This window comes from Poecile atricapillus, chromosome 11 (assembly GCF_030490865.1).
Source record: "Poecile atricapillus isolate bPoeAtr1 chromosome 11, bPoeAtr1.hap1, whole genome shotgun sequence".
In the NCBI taxonomy this organism is placed as follows: domain Eukaryota; kingdom Metazoa; phylum Chordata; class Aves; order Passeriformes; family Paridae; genus Poecile; species Poecile atricapillus.
In genome coordinates this window covers 17,264,864-17,281,143 of record NC_081259.1, presented here as the reverse complement: position 1 = coordinate 17,281,143, position 16,280 = coordinate 17,264,864, and the positions used below count along the sequence as shown (strand labels likewise).

The 16,280-nt window shown below is 41.9% G+C and overlaps 2 protein-coding genes across 4 annotated transcripts; both read right to left on the bottom strand.

The window, feature by feature from the left end:
- Positions 1 to 4,744: 4,744 nt before the first annotated feature.
- On the bottom strand, positions 4,745 to 10,116 carry PSMA4 (proteasome 20S subunit alpha 4). The gene is made up of 9 exons (XM_058846894.1): positions 9,969 to 10,116; positions 9,702 to 9,761; positions 9,475 to 9,517; positions 8,564 to 8,726; positions 7,191 to 7,268; positions 6,874 to 6,962; positions 5,917 to 6,047; positions 5,578 to 5,701; positions 4,745 to 5,143 (listed from the first exon to the last, which is right to left on the bottom strand). Exons 2-9 carry the CDS (start codon positions 9,702 to 9,704, stop codon positions 4,989 to 4,991), a joined length of 786 nt encoding a protein of 261 aa, XP_058702877.1. The 5' UTR covers positions 9,705 to 9,761; positions 9,969 to 10,116; the 3' UTR covers positions 4,745 to 4,988.
- A 709-nt stretch (positions 10,117 to 10,825) lies between these two features.
- On the bottom strand, positions 10,826 to 16,020 carry HYKK (hydroxylysine kinase). 3 transcript variants are annotated; one of them, XM_058846893.1, is made up of 6 exons: positions 15,766 to 16,020; positions 15,578 to 15,657; positions 15,109 to 15,281; positions 14,015 to 14,157; positions 11,993 to 12,176; positions 10,826 to 11,342 (listed from the first exon to the last, which is right to left on the bottom strand). In XM_058846893.1, the coding sequence occupies exons 3-6, from the start codon at positions 15,272 to 15,274 to the stop codon at positions 10,864 to 10,866; spliced, it is 972 nt and encodes a 323-aa protein (XP_058702876.1). In that variant the 5' UTR covers positions 15,275 to 15,281; positions 15,578 to 15,657; positions 15,766 to 16,020; the 3' UTR covers positions 10,826 to 10,863. The 3 variants fall into 3 exon arrangements, with proteins under 3 accessions (XP_058702876.1, XP_058702875.1, XP_058702873.1); XM_058846892.1 differs by having other exon boundaries at positions 14,944 to 15,279; XM_058846890.1 differs by having other exon boundaries at positions 14,944 to 15,281; positions 15,791 to 16,020.
- Between the last annotated feature and the right edge of the window lie 260 nt (positions 16,021 to 16,280).

Here is a 16,280-nt window from a genome sequence, read left to right as displayed (position 1 = left end):
CATATTTGGGTTGTGCATGTCTGTGCAAGACATAATGCAGTCTGTACAAGCACACAAAAAAGGCTGCTTACACAGGAGTTTCTTCCAGCACGCTTCTAGTGACAGGCTGTATTGATTTGAATGCTCTGCAGTAAATATGGTCATTTTATATATTGAGAATCCATTTGTATATGGCATATCTTCCACAATCATAATAATTATGTAAAGCATGCAGCATGACTCTTTTTTTGAAATTTTGTATATGCAGTGGTCAACTCAAGATCTTACAGTAAATGAAAAATATATTTTAGCCAAAACAGGGCAGAAACCCCCACTTCTTTTTTTTTGTGACACTCTGTACTTCTGATATTTTCTGAGTTCTTCAAGAATTACTGGGCAATATTTCTACTGAAATTGCAACTCTAGTTTTTGATGGAAGCTGGTTCACTACTGCACTGCACCTGGTGTTCCTAACATGAGATTATCAGGTAAAATCTGTATTTCTCTCCACTGCAGTAGATGCATTTTAGAGCCATAATGTCTTGCTACCAATGTTGAACATAGCTGCCACTGGAACATGCAGGACATAGGAAACTGGTTTTATTACATAACTGTGGATTTGTGTGCAGCTGGGTCCTAACTAGGCAAAACAGATGCTGTAGGATATAAAAGGATTAAACAGTCTGGGTTACATGCCTAACATTTTGCTAAATATTTTATGTAGCATCATCTGGCACATGTTAATTATGTTGCATTATTACTGTTTTAGAAAACAGTAGTTATAAATAAATAGCTGTTTTTTTCCTGCTGCTTTGAACTTGGAGCAGGATGTTAATAGTATCAACAACATGTGAAGTTTAATATTTACCATGAAGTGAAAGCCCAAACAATTACATGAGTAATGCTGTCTTTCAAAGGACCCCTGTCAGCAGGAGGTGACATCTGAAGGTCCCTGCTAAAGTACAGTCTAAGAATCTGCAATAAATTGGCTGATGGCAGCTTTTACTGTGCACCAAAGAGTAGTTTAACTGGAAAGCCAAATGCCAAATTAAACCCAGATAAAAATAGCCAGTTGCTCAGTTCTATTTGTAAAATGAGAAATATTCTAAAAGACCTTGTGAAGCTGAATTTTCTCCAGATTAAAGCCAATGAAAGGCACTCTTAGATCCAGTATCTTTAGAGGGTTTTCATATTGTAGTAGAAATAACTGCAATTAAAACTTGAAGATGATTTTTTACTGCATAACTGTAGTAGAAAATACTCTTTAAAGAAAATGAAAGACATTTAAATAAGTCTTAGAATCTCCAATCTCCATTTCTCTCATGAATGAAGTATTTGAGTGCACCAGCTTCTTGGGCTTACTTGTCTTGTATACTGAGCTGTGTTATCTATGTATCACTTACAGTCCTGAGGCCTCTGAAACCACTGAACACCTTTCAATCATTACATTCATTTTCACAACACAGTGGAGAAGTATTTTTTCCTAATTTTAAGGTTATGAACAGAAAGAATAGATAATTATCTTGGAAATACATAACAAACCAGAAGCAGCTGTCAAATTTACCAATGGGAGTCTTTTGTTGTCTCTTAATTTGTGTGCTTTTGTAACTGACAAATATCTGGATGAAGAAAGGAGCATACCTAAAGGAGGTCATATAAGAAGCAGTCTTGGAAGTTAATTTGACTTTATTTGAACAGAATACAGTCACCTAGAAAACAAGCTAACTATTTTTAAACACTGACAGATGCAAGAGACAGCACAGGTAATTATTGGAGAAGCAGTAGTTTCATTATGTCTTAAACTACTTAGAATAACAAACCACATTACAATTTCTTAGGACAATCTATTTGTGAATATTTGCATATTTGCCCTAACAAGTTCTATCATGCACTCAAGTGAGATATAAGCTATCCAGTTTTTTAAGTTTACAAACATCATATTACACAAACAATTTTAAGTAAATATTTTTACCTAATTTGAAAAATGTCACCTTCCACAGCACCACATGAAGTTCTTGTTTTAAAATAACATTAAATCCACAGCAATAGCTAAATATCTTAAATACTTATGTAATACACTGTAAACTCTACGTAAACACTACGTACACCAAAAAAAAAAAAACCATACAAAGAACAGGAAGATCATTTTGATTAGCAAAGATACCTCAAATGTATCGCCAGAATCATTTTTCTGTTCTTACGACTTATCCCCAAACCACTCCCAGGAAAGGCACAGTTGGTGGTGATTTTTTTTTTAATTTTTTTTTTTTTTTAAACACACAAAGCCAGAATCAATATAATAGGCCAATGCAGTCAAACACTCCTCTTATTTCTAGGAAGAACAGGTAAGAAACTTGCATCAGTGTCCAGATGGCTCAGGAAGATTTTAATCATGAAAGATCTCCAGCATCTGCTTACTGCCCAAGGCTCAAATGAAGAAAAGAATCACAAATTAAATTTTGGTTAGGAGAACTTGGCTGTACATATTGGACATGACTGCCAGCTACAGTTACTTGCCTATTCCAAGGCAGTACTGAGGCTCAGCTCACAATCAGCTAATAATGGCACTCAGGAGAGATGATGCTCTTTAAATTATATTGGTAATTACTGTTCAAAGATCATATTCATAAAGTATTACACAATACTTCTACCACTTGTGCAAACAAAACTTTTAAATAAACAGATCTTTTAAAACTTATCACACATGATGCTTCGATATGTTTATTAAAGTCATTCCAACTTATTATTACAGTATCTAAAAAGTTCTCCTTTACCAGCAAATGATGCCATTTTTGGCAAAGAAATGGTATTGGTAATTCCTTAAACCAAGATATGCATATATGAGTTATCCCCATTATTTTAGAAAAAGATGCTTCTAAGAAAAATATTTTAGTAAGTCTATATTCTAAGCTATCTGATAATACTCTAAACAAACTGCCTTTTATGAACTATATACATTGATGAACACAAGCTCAGATGCTCTAACAATTTCCTAGACAACAGAAAGCATTGCTGGAATCTATCACGTATTGTTGCAAGTAATGTTTGAGATGTGAGAAAAAACTCCATTTTGGCATTGCTGCTTTTAGAGCATATTCCAAGCACTTGTATAACCATCATCAGTGATCCAGAAATCTGCAAAAGATGCTGATATATTGCATTCATGGTATCAAAAAATATAAAGATTGAGCACTGAATTTCTACATAAAATGGAACTTGAGGTATTTATACAATCCTTTGTAATGGAGATTAAATATTGCCCATTGCTGTTGTCTGCAACTATTCAGGACTTGTTACATGAAATACCATGAAATACCATTCCTGTGTTGTTATTTGGAAGACCTACTGTTGCACAAGGTGTAAATAAAAGTCAGTTGAACTTTCATTAGCTATAAAATTTGAGTATTGACAAAGTGCTATCTAGGTTTGGTGCTAAAGACTAAAGCACCAAGACTTATAGAATGACCAAGCAGGTCCTGCAGAGAACCCACAGCCTCCCCCTTCTCTGTACAGAGGCTGCCAGAGTGAGTGCAGGACAAGTACACAAGCTGCAGCACAGACATCTTGAGTCAGATTCCTTCCCTCTGTTCTCAACAGTGACTCTTACAGCAGTGAGCTCAAAAATGGGTTTAGTCGAGAGGAAGGGTCACTTCTGGCCATGTTGACAAAGTACATTTTAGTCAAAAATGTCTGAGATGGATTAAAACCAACAAAACGCTGTATGGATTCACTCAGTTTCTTTAAATGGTCATATATACATCACGTATATAAGAGTCCTAAATACATCAGATATCCTTTGAGGTAAGAAAACCAAACCAAACCAACCTACAGGATGAATACAATGCAGGGTGGGCACAAATGGGCTGCATGGCCATTGTCATAGTTTGAAATTCAGCAAGGCCTCACTTTTAAGCATGGCACTCAGGCTTTTCACTTTGCTTTTGATATCTGAATGGGTGCACAGTAATTTTTAGTAACTTGTTTTTGTTTCCTTTGTTCACTCCAGATCACTTTTTTTTCTCAAGTAGAAGAGATTTTTGCTAATCTGACAATCATACATTTTTTTGCATTCAGTATAGGGGCAAGCTGGACAAAAATGACTATGATTCCTAATTAATGCACAATTATGATTTCTTGGTGGTTAACTGGTTAGTTTTCTTGACTGGTGTGTCAGAAAAAGGAGCTAAATTCACTGGAGAACTATCAGCAACTCTAAGCATAAAACATCTCAATTTCCTTTCAGGATAAAATGTGAAATAGTCAACATGGCCTAAAAATCATGCACTATTTTACTTACCTATTTGTACTTTGACAAGATAAAAGCATTTTCACGTGGCCTTTGTAAAATGTCTTTCTAGTTTGTGTGAATATAACTAGTGTTATATGATTAATTCCTTAGAAAACACATGCACTTGTGAAGGCTATGATAAAAGGAACACATTTGCTACAGGGCATTTTTAAAACACTACTGCTTGCAAGACCATCAGTTTGACAGAGCCTGCTATAGAACAAAATAGCCCAAAACTAAAACTTGGCATGCCAGCACACTTTAATTCTGTATTTGTGAAATGACTTTTCAAACTTAGGAGCTCTTTTCACTACCTTAAAAGGAAAACCCACAGATACACACAAAATTCTAACAATTCTAACACCGTATTTGTTCTTTACCAACTAGCATATACCTTGTTTTAATGGTTTAAAGCAATTAAATTCCTCAAGATTGTGCATATCCACGCATTACTGAGGAAATAAAGACACCCATCACTATTCTTCTTAAATTTTATTCCATAATAAAAAAGATGAAAGAAAGAGTGTTCAAGAATTAAAGCAATTATTGGTCAATGTAAGGAGCAGTAAACTAATTATCTAAATGATGACTAAGGTCCTGGTTCATCAAAAGTACTCTGGGTCCTACATGGCATAGCTGTAGGCTTCTACAGCATAGAAATCCAGATTATCTTTTGCTGAAGCAGGTCCTTTATTATCTAGAGAACACTTGATTTCATATTCTATTTATCCTTCTCTTTTTGTTCTTTCTCCTTCTTTTCACGTTCAGCTTTTGCTTCCTCCTCCTCATGTTGTTTTATCAATTGTTCCACCTCCTTTTGCTTCAGAACCCTTATTACTGTCTTTCCGTTCTCTCTTGTCAGTGTTGCAATTTCAACTGAAACACATGGAACAGACAGCAGTGTTTAGGCAGAGCAATCATCAGCAGGGCAAGGTTTGAGATTACAAGTGACAGTGAGGCAGAAGGCTCCAGTGCTCCCTGTGCCACGCAGCCTGGCTGGAGGCAGCCCCCCGCAGTCCCCTCCCTGCAGCAGAGCACAGCAGCAGGGGAGCTCCTCTCAGGGTTCTGCTCCCAGACACGCAGGCATTTCAATCCCCAAACTGCAGCCTCACCTCTGGAGCTGGCCAGCAGGGATCAGCCTGGACTAAGCTATCTGGACTAAGCCTCTTAGGCTAAGGCTGAGAACTCCTGCATCTTCTGAAAACATTTTTTTGTGACAACTGACACTCCAGTGAGCCACATCTGGAATATGTGCACTCACTTCTCCCTTTGTTTAAGCGAGGTGCTGTCCCGTGTCAGCAAACACTCACCTTTCTCAGCAGAGAGCTTGCTGACATCCATGGTTTTGTTTAGAACCTTAATGGCCAATGCCAGGGCAGTCTTTAAGGTCATTTCCCCTTCTTTGTAGTCTTGCTTCAGCATTGACACAGCTGCCTGTAAATTTCACAGAAATTAAAATGGTGTCTTTGGGCAATCAACCACACAGCTGGGGTTTTGCCAGATGATACCAACACGTGAGTTAACAGCAGCATTTCTACAATTATGTGTAAATCTCTCCTGCACTAATAATCAACAATTCAACTTAACTAATACAGTACAATTTACACTTTTTAACTCCTCTTTTTGTGAAGAAAAAACCCAGAACTTACAGCGCTATTATTCCCAATGCATGTGGCTTTCCACCCTCCATAATTTCCACTAGGATCACTTTGATACAGCTGAAATCCATAATGCTTATCCCAGCCAATATAGAGCAATGAAACACCAAAAGGACGTTTTCCTGTTGAAAAGAAGGCTATTAGCAACCTAAATTTAGTAACAAGATTGGTCATGAGTGACAATTATTTTCTTTGATTTTGTTTTTCAATCTATTCCTGTGAACTAGGATTTAGCAGACAGTTGTGCACTTCTGTTGCTTGAAGATAAGCACACCAGCATTTCCTTTTAAGTCATGGGGTGGGAGGCAGCAGAGGTCTATCCCATTTAACTCCACAGATTGTAATTTATCATCTCAGGACTTTAAATCAAAATTTAATATTTCAAGTATTAGCTGTTAAACCATTTAACTTAGCAGTGTCAAAAGTCAGGTAGTTTAAAAGGTAATTCTCTCCCACTACATATATGTAAAACAACAGAATCATCAGTTCACATACTGAGGAACACAACTTACAATATCATTTTCTAACATGTTGCTTGATCCATATAAACAGTACTTTTTTTCAAGTGTTAGAATATGGATACCCACACATACAGCCTTGTTTTTGATTCATTGTGCCATTATGCTGGATGGGCCCAAAAGGTTGCCTAAACAATTCTCTGCTGGACTTTTGAAGGCATTCATTATATGCAAGACCACTCAAAGCACTCTATACAATGGGCCAGCATCTCAGCCATCAATTTCCCAAGCCATAAAAAGTAAAAGCCTCAGCAGCAAAAACCAGTAACCATGACTACCCACTCCCCTCTGAAATTAGGCTATTTTTCTCTTAAGTATAACTTTTAAAGAGAATTCAGTAGAACTGTCCACAGACTTAGATCCTTCATATTATGTAAGAGAATTGTTCTTGAGACATTTAGTAACACAATGATTCATCACACTTCATTACCTCCAAACTGTGTATAAGCCTGCTTGATATCACATAATGCTGTTACTAGTTGTTCACAAGGAATGGGCTCTTGATACTGTAACAAGTACCTAATATCAGAGGAAAAAAAAACAGTTTTCAAAACTTATTTTGCTGGCCATATCCTGCACAACATTTAAGAGCAGACAAGTTGCCAAATTAGAGCCTCTGTGATCTAACTGTTCTACTTCAACCTACTTCTGATCTACTAAATACATGTTTATTCTGATCTAATGCATAGAGAGTTAAATGTGACAGCACAGTCAAGTAAAAACCATGTTAGCTGTCAGCAGACCTACCTCTGTGCGATCAGTCTCAGCTCATTTGTTAGAACATTGGCATCTGAAGTTATTCCTGCAACACTGCACGCCATATCCCTACAAGAAAAGCATACAAATTAACTGAATTCCTGTCAATCTCCAACCAACACACATCTTCATAAAGGGCTACAGGCAGAGTACCTACAGTCAGGCTTTTCTGATCAAAACTACACAGCTGCCACACAAAATGGGTTCATCAGCTCCTGCCTTTAGCACCAAAAATATCAGTAACCGTTTGCTAAGAGCAAAGGTGGACAGCCAGAGTCAGCATGTTAGTACACATATAGTTCTGAAAAGAGGGTCATGCCAAGGATGATTAAGTTCTGAGTAGTTTCACAAGAGCCATTAGGCACATCCATACAGGTGCCTCTCAGGAGGCCACCTGACACAGCACACCCCAGTATTGAAGGAGCCACACAGATGTGACAGGCCTTCAGTGGGAGTTGCTGGCTGACACATGGCATCTGTGTAACTGGAACTTCATGGTCTTGATAGGCATCTAAGAAAAATAGATACTTCCATCCTTGATTGTTTTGTTGGATCTTAATTTAGTGTCTCTAGCTCAATCTGATATGCTACAAACCTTTTCCTACACAAAAAAAGATTTGTGAAATTAGGAATTTTCAAAAAGATGGAAGGGCTGTTCTAGGTGACTACTCTAGTATGCTGTTACACTGCCTCCTTGAAAATCCAGTACTTCCTACCATTCAGGTGCTTTCAAGATCAATATGGAATGGGAGGCAGACAGGATGGAAGACTATTTGTGCAAATTCTGTCAAGGATGAAGCTCTACTTCCCTTGCAACAAGAAAGCATAATCCATAAGAATCTTTGCTCTGACACAACAAATTTAACTGCCAGAGGTTAGAATGAAAATGGTTATAGAAAGACTTTTCATCTCTGCTACAATTGTGGCAAAGAAGCCTAAGGCACATTTTACCCAGTTATCTCACACTTTTCAAGCCACCAAAGAGAAACAGAGATGTGGAAGGGGAGCTGAAATAGCATGGTAATTTTTGTGTGCATTCTTTATTCTGCCCCTCAATGGTGTTTTGTAAAACTGAGATTTCCCAGTTTTCTTAACTGCTACAATACGATTACCTTGTATGACCTAGTACAAACAATAGGCTATTCCACCTACAAAAATCTCCTACAGATAAAAAAACAATACAGCAACACTTCTACTTTAGAAGGGGAACTACTAAAGTGAACAATGACAGAATAGTCATACTTATCCAAAACACCAAGCAAAAAGATTATTAACACTTCAAATAAAATAAAACCAGGTTATGTGCTAATCAGCGCTTTGTTGTTAATAACATCATTGGACATTTAATCACCATTTCAACTTACTCATTAAGTTTGTATATTTTCTCAGAGAAAAACACTTCATCAAGAAGCTTGTGAATGTTGCGCCGCTCTGCTGCCAGCAGAACTCCATCGTTTGCTAGAATTCCCAGGCAAGTGCCTGCATGCCCGATGGCCTCCATTGCATACTCAACCTGGTACAGGCGACCTGGGAAAGATTGGAATTCCTACCATCAAAAAATGACACTCAACAAGACCAACTACACAAGGTGACTTAAAGTTACAAGAATCTGACAAGCGCTCATTATCCCATCTACTTCTTCAGTCTCTTACCAGTCAATTGTAAATTAATTGGCTGAAAAGGAGGAAGAAGTCAGAGAAGGAAAATAAGATAATACTGGACATGGCCACTGGGGGAAAAAAATCCCTTCTATTACAAAAAAAAAAAAAAAAAAAAATCTAAAGAACTCTCTGCTGCAGTAGAATAAGCCAAGACAAATTTTCAATAAACAAAGAAAATATTTTATACTGGATTTCTTGGGTTCATCCCATCCAAGAAGTAAGAAAACGTGGTTTGTACATACTTGTTTCAGCACATACAAGAATAACAAGGAGAGGTGTGACTGCACCAGCAGGATATTATTCGTTCTCAGGGGATAGTGACAAAATCTAACCATACTCAAACAAGTGATAAATGGTTATTTCAAAAACATGGCAGGTGATATTACTCACTAGTGGGACTCAGTCTCATTATTGCTTCTATTAGAATGAATTTGAAAGTGTCTGCTTTGGACCCTTGCTGTCCCTACAGAACTGGGTGTGGGTAAATATGATTTCTTTAACTCATATTCAGACAAAAACATGCTACTAACAACCACCTTTTGTGCAAGTGTTTTTATAGCTTTGAGAAGACAGAACAGTCAGAGTTTACTTGAAAGTGTCGGGTTAAAAAATACCTTCCGGAGAAAATATAGTAGTTCTGGAGTCATATCTTCGAGACTGTAAAAGGAATAGCTCAGTAAGTATCACCAATCTCTTGTCACCAACGCCCTAAAGCCCCTGTATAATAGACCCAGACACTCGGTGACCTCGGGCTGGCCACTGGTGACCGCCGCCCCCCCCCGGGCCGTGACTCGGCAGGACCCGCGGCTCATCAAAGCTCCAGGGAAGGCGGGTCACTCACCATGGTGCCGGGGACAGCGGGCCGGCAGGAGAGCACAGGGCACGGGAACCTGCACCGGGCCTGCAATAGAGCACAGGGCACGTGAACCGGGCACCCCGGGAACCGGCACCGAGCGCACCCCGGCACAGCCCCAGGGGGCGCTGCAGCCCGAGCCCGCACTGCACAGTCATCCTCAGCGCAGCAGAACGCGAGGGCCGCTCCGCCTCCCGCGCAGCCCAGAGACGCGTCCCGCGCCCCACCGCCCACCCGCCGCCCGTCCTCACTCACGGCAGGCCGGAGGGAACCGCTGGGCCGGGCGGGGGGCGGCGAGGCCCGGCCGGCGGGCAAGAACCGGGCGCTGCGGCCGCGCCCGAACCTTCACCGCCGCGTCGGAAATGGCCGCCGAGCCTGCGCGGTGCCGCGTGCCAGCCCGGGGCGGGGCCTGCGCCCTTTCCTGTCGCCGCGGGGCGGGGCTGGCGCGCGCGGCCCGGAGGGTCACGTGCGCGTGCTCGCGCTCCGCCGAAAGGGGCGGGAAACGGCTCCGCCTGCGTGTGAGGGAGAGTAATGGTGACACCACACCCCTGCCGTGTGAGGGCGAGTAACGGCCCTTGTCCCGCCCGCCGTGTGAGGGAGAGTAATGGTGACACCACACCCCTGCCGTGTGAGGGCGAGTAACGGCCCTTGTCCCGCCCGCCGTGTGAGGGAGAATAATGGTGACACCACACCCCTACCGTGTGAGGGCAAGTAACGGCCCTTGTCCCGCCCGCTGTTTGAAGGTAAGTAATGGTCACACCACACCCCTGCCTTGAGGGCAGGTAATGGCCACACCACACTTGTGCCGTGTGAGGGCAGGTAATGGCCACACCACACTTGTGCCGTGTGAGGGCAGGTAATGGTCACACCACACTTGTGCCGTGTGAGGGCAGGTAATGGTCCCAGCGCACCCCCGGCGTGAGGGCGGAAAAGGTGCCGGCTCCTGCTATGAGGGTGCATAATGGTCACATGCACTCCCCGCGCTGTGAAGGTGGTAATGGCCACACCCCTGTGCCTGCCGTGAGGGCGGTAATGGTTTTCTCTCTCGGGGAGATGAGCCTGGTCCCGCCCCTGCCCGCGGACACAGCGCGGCGGACGCGGCCCATCCAGCCTTTACCGATTTATTCAGTCCGGTGTCACCCCCAGTACATCAGCAGCCGCGGACCCACGGGGCAGGTGCATGGTGCGTGTACGCCTGGGCAGTCTCAAACCACATCTTCTCCACAGCTTCCTGGCCCACCTCAAACATTGTCATTAAGTGTTTCCAGCCAGTTTTGGACGTGATTGTGAGGTACTCCTTGTTCTCTGGGTACAGCAGAGCCGTGTGGGCGGCAATGACAAGGGACTGTGCAAACCTCCCACTCACGAGGAGAAAGAGGGCACCTCTCTCCTCGGCCATGAGTGGCAGGATGCTCTCAAATCCTGCAAGAACGTGTCCCCCAACACTCAGAGGGTCTGGGCTCTCAATCATCATGTACATAATGGCTATCGCAACCTCAAACACGTAATACCCGTAACTCATGTCGCTAAAGTCCAGGATGCCAGACACTCTGTACTGGGGATTCTCCAGGGAAGCAGAACTGAAATCTACTAGAATGTTGTGGTCATTAAGGTCTCCATGATTGATACCTAAACACAGAAGAAATAGAAACAGAATTTAATAATTAATGCAGCTTTGGGAAGATGCATGTCAAACTAACACTCAGCTACAAAACCACCCTAGTCCCCTGCAGCATCAAGTGCTGCCTTTCACACCTTTACTGCTTCCCATGAAGCTCCATTGCATTGCCAGATGACCAACAGCAGTGGAGAAGAAGAAGCATTACAGGATCATGCTCCAGCCTGCTGTGATACACTCTACACAACAGTAGCTTCTAATTACAGATGCACAACAGTAGCTTCTAATTACAGAACTGTCACATTATCACCAATGTCAACTGAATTCCAAAAATTGGATTAAGTACTTGTTTGGGCCTTTATGAAAGGTAGTACTGTTCTCCATATATATTTATTAAGCTGATAAAACAGCATGAAAATCATAAACTTAACTGGAAGTAAACTCATCAGAAAGATAAAGAACTGACCCTGACTGGACAGAACATTTCTCTTGGCTTACTCTGTGCTGTGCACATTCAGCACAGTGTTTGTCCATGTCTAGGCTAGGGAAAAGAGATTTACTTTTTTCATTACTTTTGTTTTCCTTCTCTATGGAGCCAAACTCCTGTAAGAAATTTCTGTGTCTCAGTTCAACATAATTACAATGAGAATAAAATACTCACAGGCTCGGAAACTGCTTAGCTTGGGTATTACTTTGCCTTTAAACTGTTCAATGACTTGCTCCACCACTACACGGTATTTGTTCTGACCCAAGGCATAAATGTACTGATCTAGAAGAGGAACATTTGCCAGGTTCCAAATGAACTGATCTCGATGCAGACTTTTTACTGATGGATGCTGGAATTTCTTTGGAAAAAGCACACAATAATATAGGCATAAGAAAAATTGCAGAATTTATGATTAAAGGGCTTGATTCAAAGCTCCTATTAATTTTAACAGGTTTCTAATAAGGCTCACTGAAAAACACCATGAGTTGGACTGTTGTTTTATATCAAGTAAAAGAATAACCTGAAGAATGATTAAGGCAAGCATCTAAGTGTCTACATACAACCTGAATGGTTTTCCCCCATGTTTTAGGTACAAAGATTACCTTAAGTAATTTGTCACTTCAATAATGTAAAATTGCTGTTGACTGTCCATAGGGTAACATTATGTAGCAACTTTGAACCTCTGTCAAGGCCAGAGTCCTGCTCTGGCAGAGCTCAGCCTGCACAGCTGGTGCTGCAGAAAGCTGTGGGAGCACCAGACACGAAACCTGACAGCATGCTGTGAACAGGCACACTCTGTGCTTTTAAAGGTGGAACCTTTGGGGGACAAGCCTAGGAACAGCTGGTGTGTGAAAAATCCTGAGCACAGTAGTTTATGGAGACACTGACCATGGCTTTATGCTTATGAAAATTTGTCTTTGTACATCCAGACCTCACTACTTTAAACATACAAGGTCCTTAACCCCTCTCTCACTAGCAAGTGGAAAGGATGGTTTGGAAAGTGACATTCAGAGAGGAAAAGCATCTCTCCCACTGCACACCCCATGCTCATCTTAGACTCCTCAGATGCTTATTAAGGTGACCTCTGGGCCAGATTGAATCAATGCATAGGGCAAATCTAAAAAGAAAAACAACAAACTTCCCACAAGAATATCTGGCTTCCTTTTAAGAAGAACTATGCTTGTAATTTAGGCTCCTAAAGATCACTAAATGATAATCAAAAGTGGGCAGTGTATGAACAAGTAAAGAACAAGATTGACCCTAAACCACCTTGATGGATGATAATCCATATGTTAAGGGAATAAAGAACCTTTTCCATCAGAACTGCTTCCTCCTTAGTAGGATCAGTCACAGGCATATTTTGAGACTAGTTTATTTTAATCACATTGTAAGAGTGTGATCAGTGTGTCAGAAGGCAACAGTAAGTTATCTTTCATATATATATAATTTATATATAATTTAAGAATGTGCCTAGTAAAACTGGGAATTCACATCTCATAACTGACTGAAACTGGAAGCCAGAACATGAGAAGGAAAGGTTAATGAAAGGTTAATAAATAATGTGAGGTCTTTCATGCATCAAACTTACTTACTGGCTGATTGATCAGCTTTATTATTCTGTGTAACTACAGAGTACAGACAGAACTTACTCTGCATTAAGACTGAATGGAAGTAATGCAAATGAAAAGTGCCACAGATCTCTCTTTGTTGGCACAGCTGGCACTGTAGGGAGGGTACCAATGTGAAATGGTCACAGTGCTAATGACAAGAAGAAAGTAAGTCAAAAGGAATTTAAAATAATAGATCAGCCAGCTGTGCACTACACAAAAATCCTTTAAAACGAGCTTGGCATTCTTCTAATTCGATCACCCTAGGGTTCATTCTCCTTTATTTGCCAGGTTTGAAACACTAACAGGTGAGCTTTGCATAAGTAAAAAGAACTCCTTATCTCCCTATTCATGGTATAAAAATGCACTGCAGAAGGATCACCAGTACCCTGTCACTTGTCATGTACTTGTCATGAAAGGCTTTAGTAGCAGCCAGCTTGGAGGCTGCACCTGAGCCATGAGTCAGATTGACATCTGCAGTCACCAACTTGCATTTTGCAGGTCAGAAAAGCAGGCAGCAAGCATGTGAGCAAATGCTGAAGAGACATTGATTAAGAGAGAAGTCTGAGGCTGAAGCATGAGAACTCACCTCTGAGAGCACTTTATCCATGCTGGCAGCAAGCCTCCCAATCTCATACAGAATCTGAGCATTGGTAGTGATTTTTGCTACTGGTGTACCTGGCAGGTAAGTCAGCAGTCTGACCATGTATTTCTTGCTCCCAGGTCCTGTACCTGACAAGGAGAGATGCAGTCAGTCACTCTGCTATGTACTACTGAGTATTAGTTAATGCAAAAGGTAAAAAAGGTGTATCCCAGGGTAGAAGTTCTCAGATGTAGCTCACAAAACAGATTTCATGCCAAGATTTGATTTACCAGAATGCTGTATAATTGTATAATAATGTACAATGCTGTAAAATTGTATAATAATGTACAAACCTTAATACACTGAGAAAATCTATGCTGGATTTTTAGTCCTTGTGTTTGGACCCAACTCAGCACCAAGCAGGGTTCCTCCAGTGCCCACACACACCCACATAAAGTTTTGCAGCAGAACAGGTCTCAGAAATCCCAAATATTATATGGAAGTTACAGTGACAGTAAAAGCTAAATGCCAACACAGTTTTCTTCCAAACACTGTTAAAGCAATTTATTCTGGCATCAGAGATGGGCTAGAACTGTATTTTACACCACTCTGAAGGCAAGTAATTTCAAGCACCGTGTAGTCAATGAGGCATTTTTAACTTTTCCTGTACATAGACGCAAATGTCAGGTAAATGTTTTCTCCAATTCCTTAAGCTGAAGTGTTTTCCAAGGTAATTATTACTCTCTCTGAGTTGTTTTGTTTCTGGTATTTTAAGTTTGGACTATTATGGCTGGAATACAGGTCACCTGATGCATATCCCTACTATTCAAGTACAAGCCTAGAGTTCTCCTTTAGCATACACATGGTATGCCATATAACAATCTACTGTGGAGCTAAGGGTGAGAGCGGGGCAGTAAAGACTCACAGCGGCTCACCTCCTGACTCCAGAGACATTATGTTACCATCTTTTGTCAGATATGGAGTAGCTGAAGGGAAGCCTTCAGCACTGAGAAACATCATGGCCTGGGTCTGCACTTCAATGAGGTCAGGCTGCTGGCTGTCTTCTGAATTGGTGATTTTGAGGACATACTCATCAGCACCTTCAGCTGAGACATGCACGTGGAAGTTCTGATCATCATAGCTGGGGAGTGACCTGATCCAAGACACCTTCAATCCAAACACCCTGTCAACCAATTCAGCTGCCTCTCTCTCACCAAGGGCAGGTTTGGTCAAGTTCTGGGGTTGACAGTCATTTCCAGAAGACATTGTGTCTCTAGGAGAAAAAGAAAAGCTGGATCTGATCTGTATTCTGACACCAGAAGCAGTAATGACTGCAACAAAATTCATTCAGCTACTGGAGAAGAGTTTCCTACATTTATTAAACAAGAAAAAAACAAACCAACCCCCCATGCCAGCTTGTGTTTCTTACATCATAGCTTATCAAATACTTGGGCTGCAGCCCCTCCAAAGAAAGACTGCTAGACAGATGCACTCAATCTGCTCAGAACAGCAGACATGAAGAGCTTATTAACCAAGCTTTTATTAGCTCATTTCTAGCAGCAGCCTAACCTGGTATTTTTGATAGGTAGAAATGACTCCCTCAGGAACGGAGTTGCTGAATCCCTGATCAGGAGATCTTCAATTCGTGCCTGCAAAAGGCAAGAAGTATTTTAGTAAATTATAACGTTAAAGCAGATTAAATATTTCCTCTTGGTCACAGCCTTCCAAATTCCTGTGCTAAGAAAGGCGGCACAAACCTGCAGACGCTCGCTCGTCTCTCACCTGCCCGGCTGCAGGAATCTCGAGCTTTCCCAGACGAACGCAACCCTTGGACTCGGCGGGAGCCGCGCCAACCTTTCCCAGCCCGGGCAGGCTGCAGAAGGTGCGGTCAGCCGGGGGCCCGGCCAGCCCAGCCCCCGCCTGGCCGGTTCGCAGCCGGAGCGCCCCGTGCTCAGCGGAACGCGGGGCTGCGCACGGGGGCCCCGCGCTGCAGCCGGGCCCGGCCGCACCTCCCGGCCGCGGGCAGCAGCGCCGGAGCCTTCCCGCGGCGCAGGAGCGCTGCCCCAGGCCGTGGGCCTTGATTTCCAACAGCACGAGAGGGGAGGAAAACTACGACTTCCTGTCACAAAGGCAGAACTCTTAAAAAACCCTGCGCCCACAGCGGGCAGGAGGGAAGACATACGTTTTATATTTTTGCTTAAACCCTTTTATCAGCACACCACATCAAAATCTCTGCCAAATGCTTAGGCTGAAGACCGCATAAAATACATAT

What these genes read in the sequence shown, in the direction of transcription:
- HYKK (XM_058846892.1), bottom strand. Translation starts at nt 15,274, where the DNA reads ATGTCTTCTGGAAATGACTGTCAACCCCAGAACTTGACCAAACCTGCC. An exon ending in TGGATAAAGTGCTCTCAGAG is followed by an intron (nt 12,177 to 14,014) that starts GTGAGTTCTCAT and finishes CTTTTTCCAAAG; the next exon opens with AAATTCCAGCATCCATCAGT. An exon ending in GCTAAGCAGTTTCCGAGCCT is followed by an intron (nt 11,343 to 11,992) that starts GTGAGTATTTTA and finishes TTCTGTGTTTAG; the next exon opens with GTATCAATCATGGAGACCTT.
- PSMA4 (XM_058846894.1), bottom strand. An exon ending in GCATTGGGAATAATAGCGCT is followed by an intron (nt 5,702 to 5,916) that starts GTAAGTTCTGGG and finishes TGAAATTTACAG; the next exon opens with GCAGCTGTGTCAATGCTGAA. An exon ending in CAAGCTCTCTGCTGAGAAAG is followed by an intron (nt 5,144 to 5,577) that starts GTGAGTGTTTGC and finishes CATGTGTTTCAG; the next exon opens with TTGAAATTGCAACACTGACA.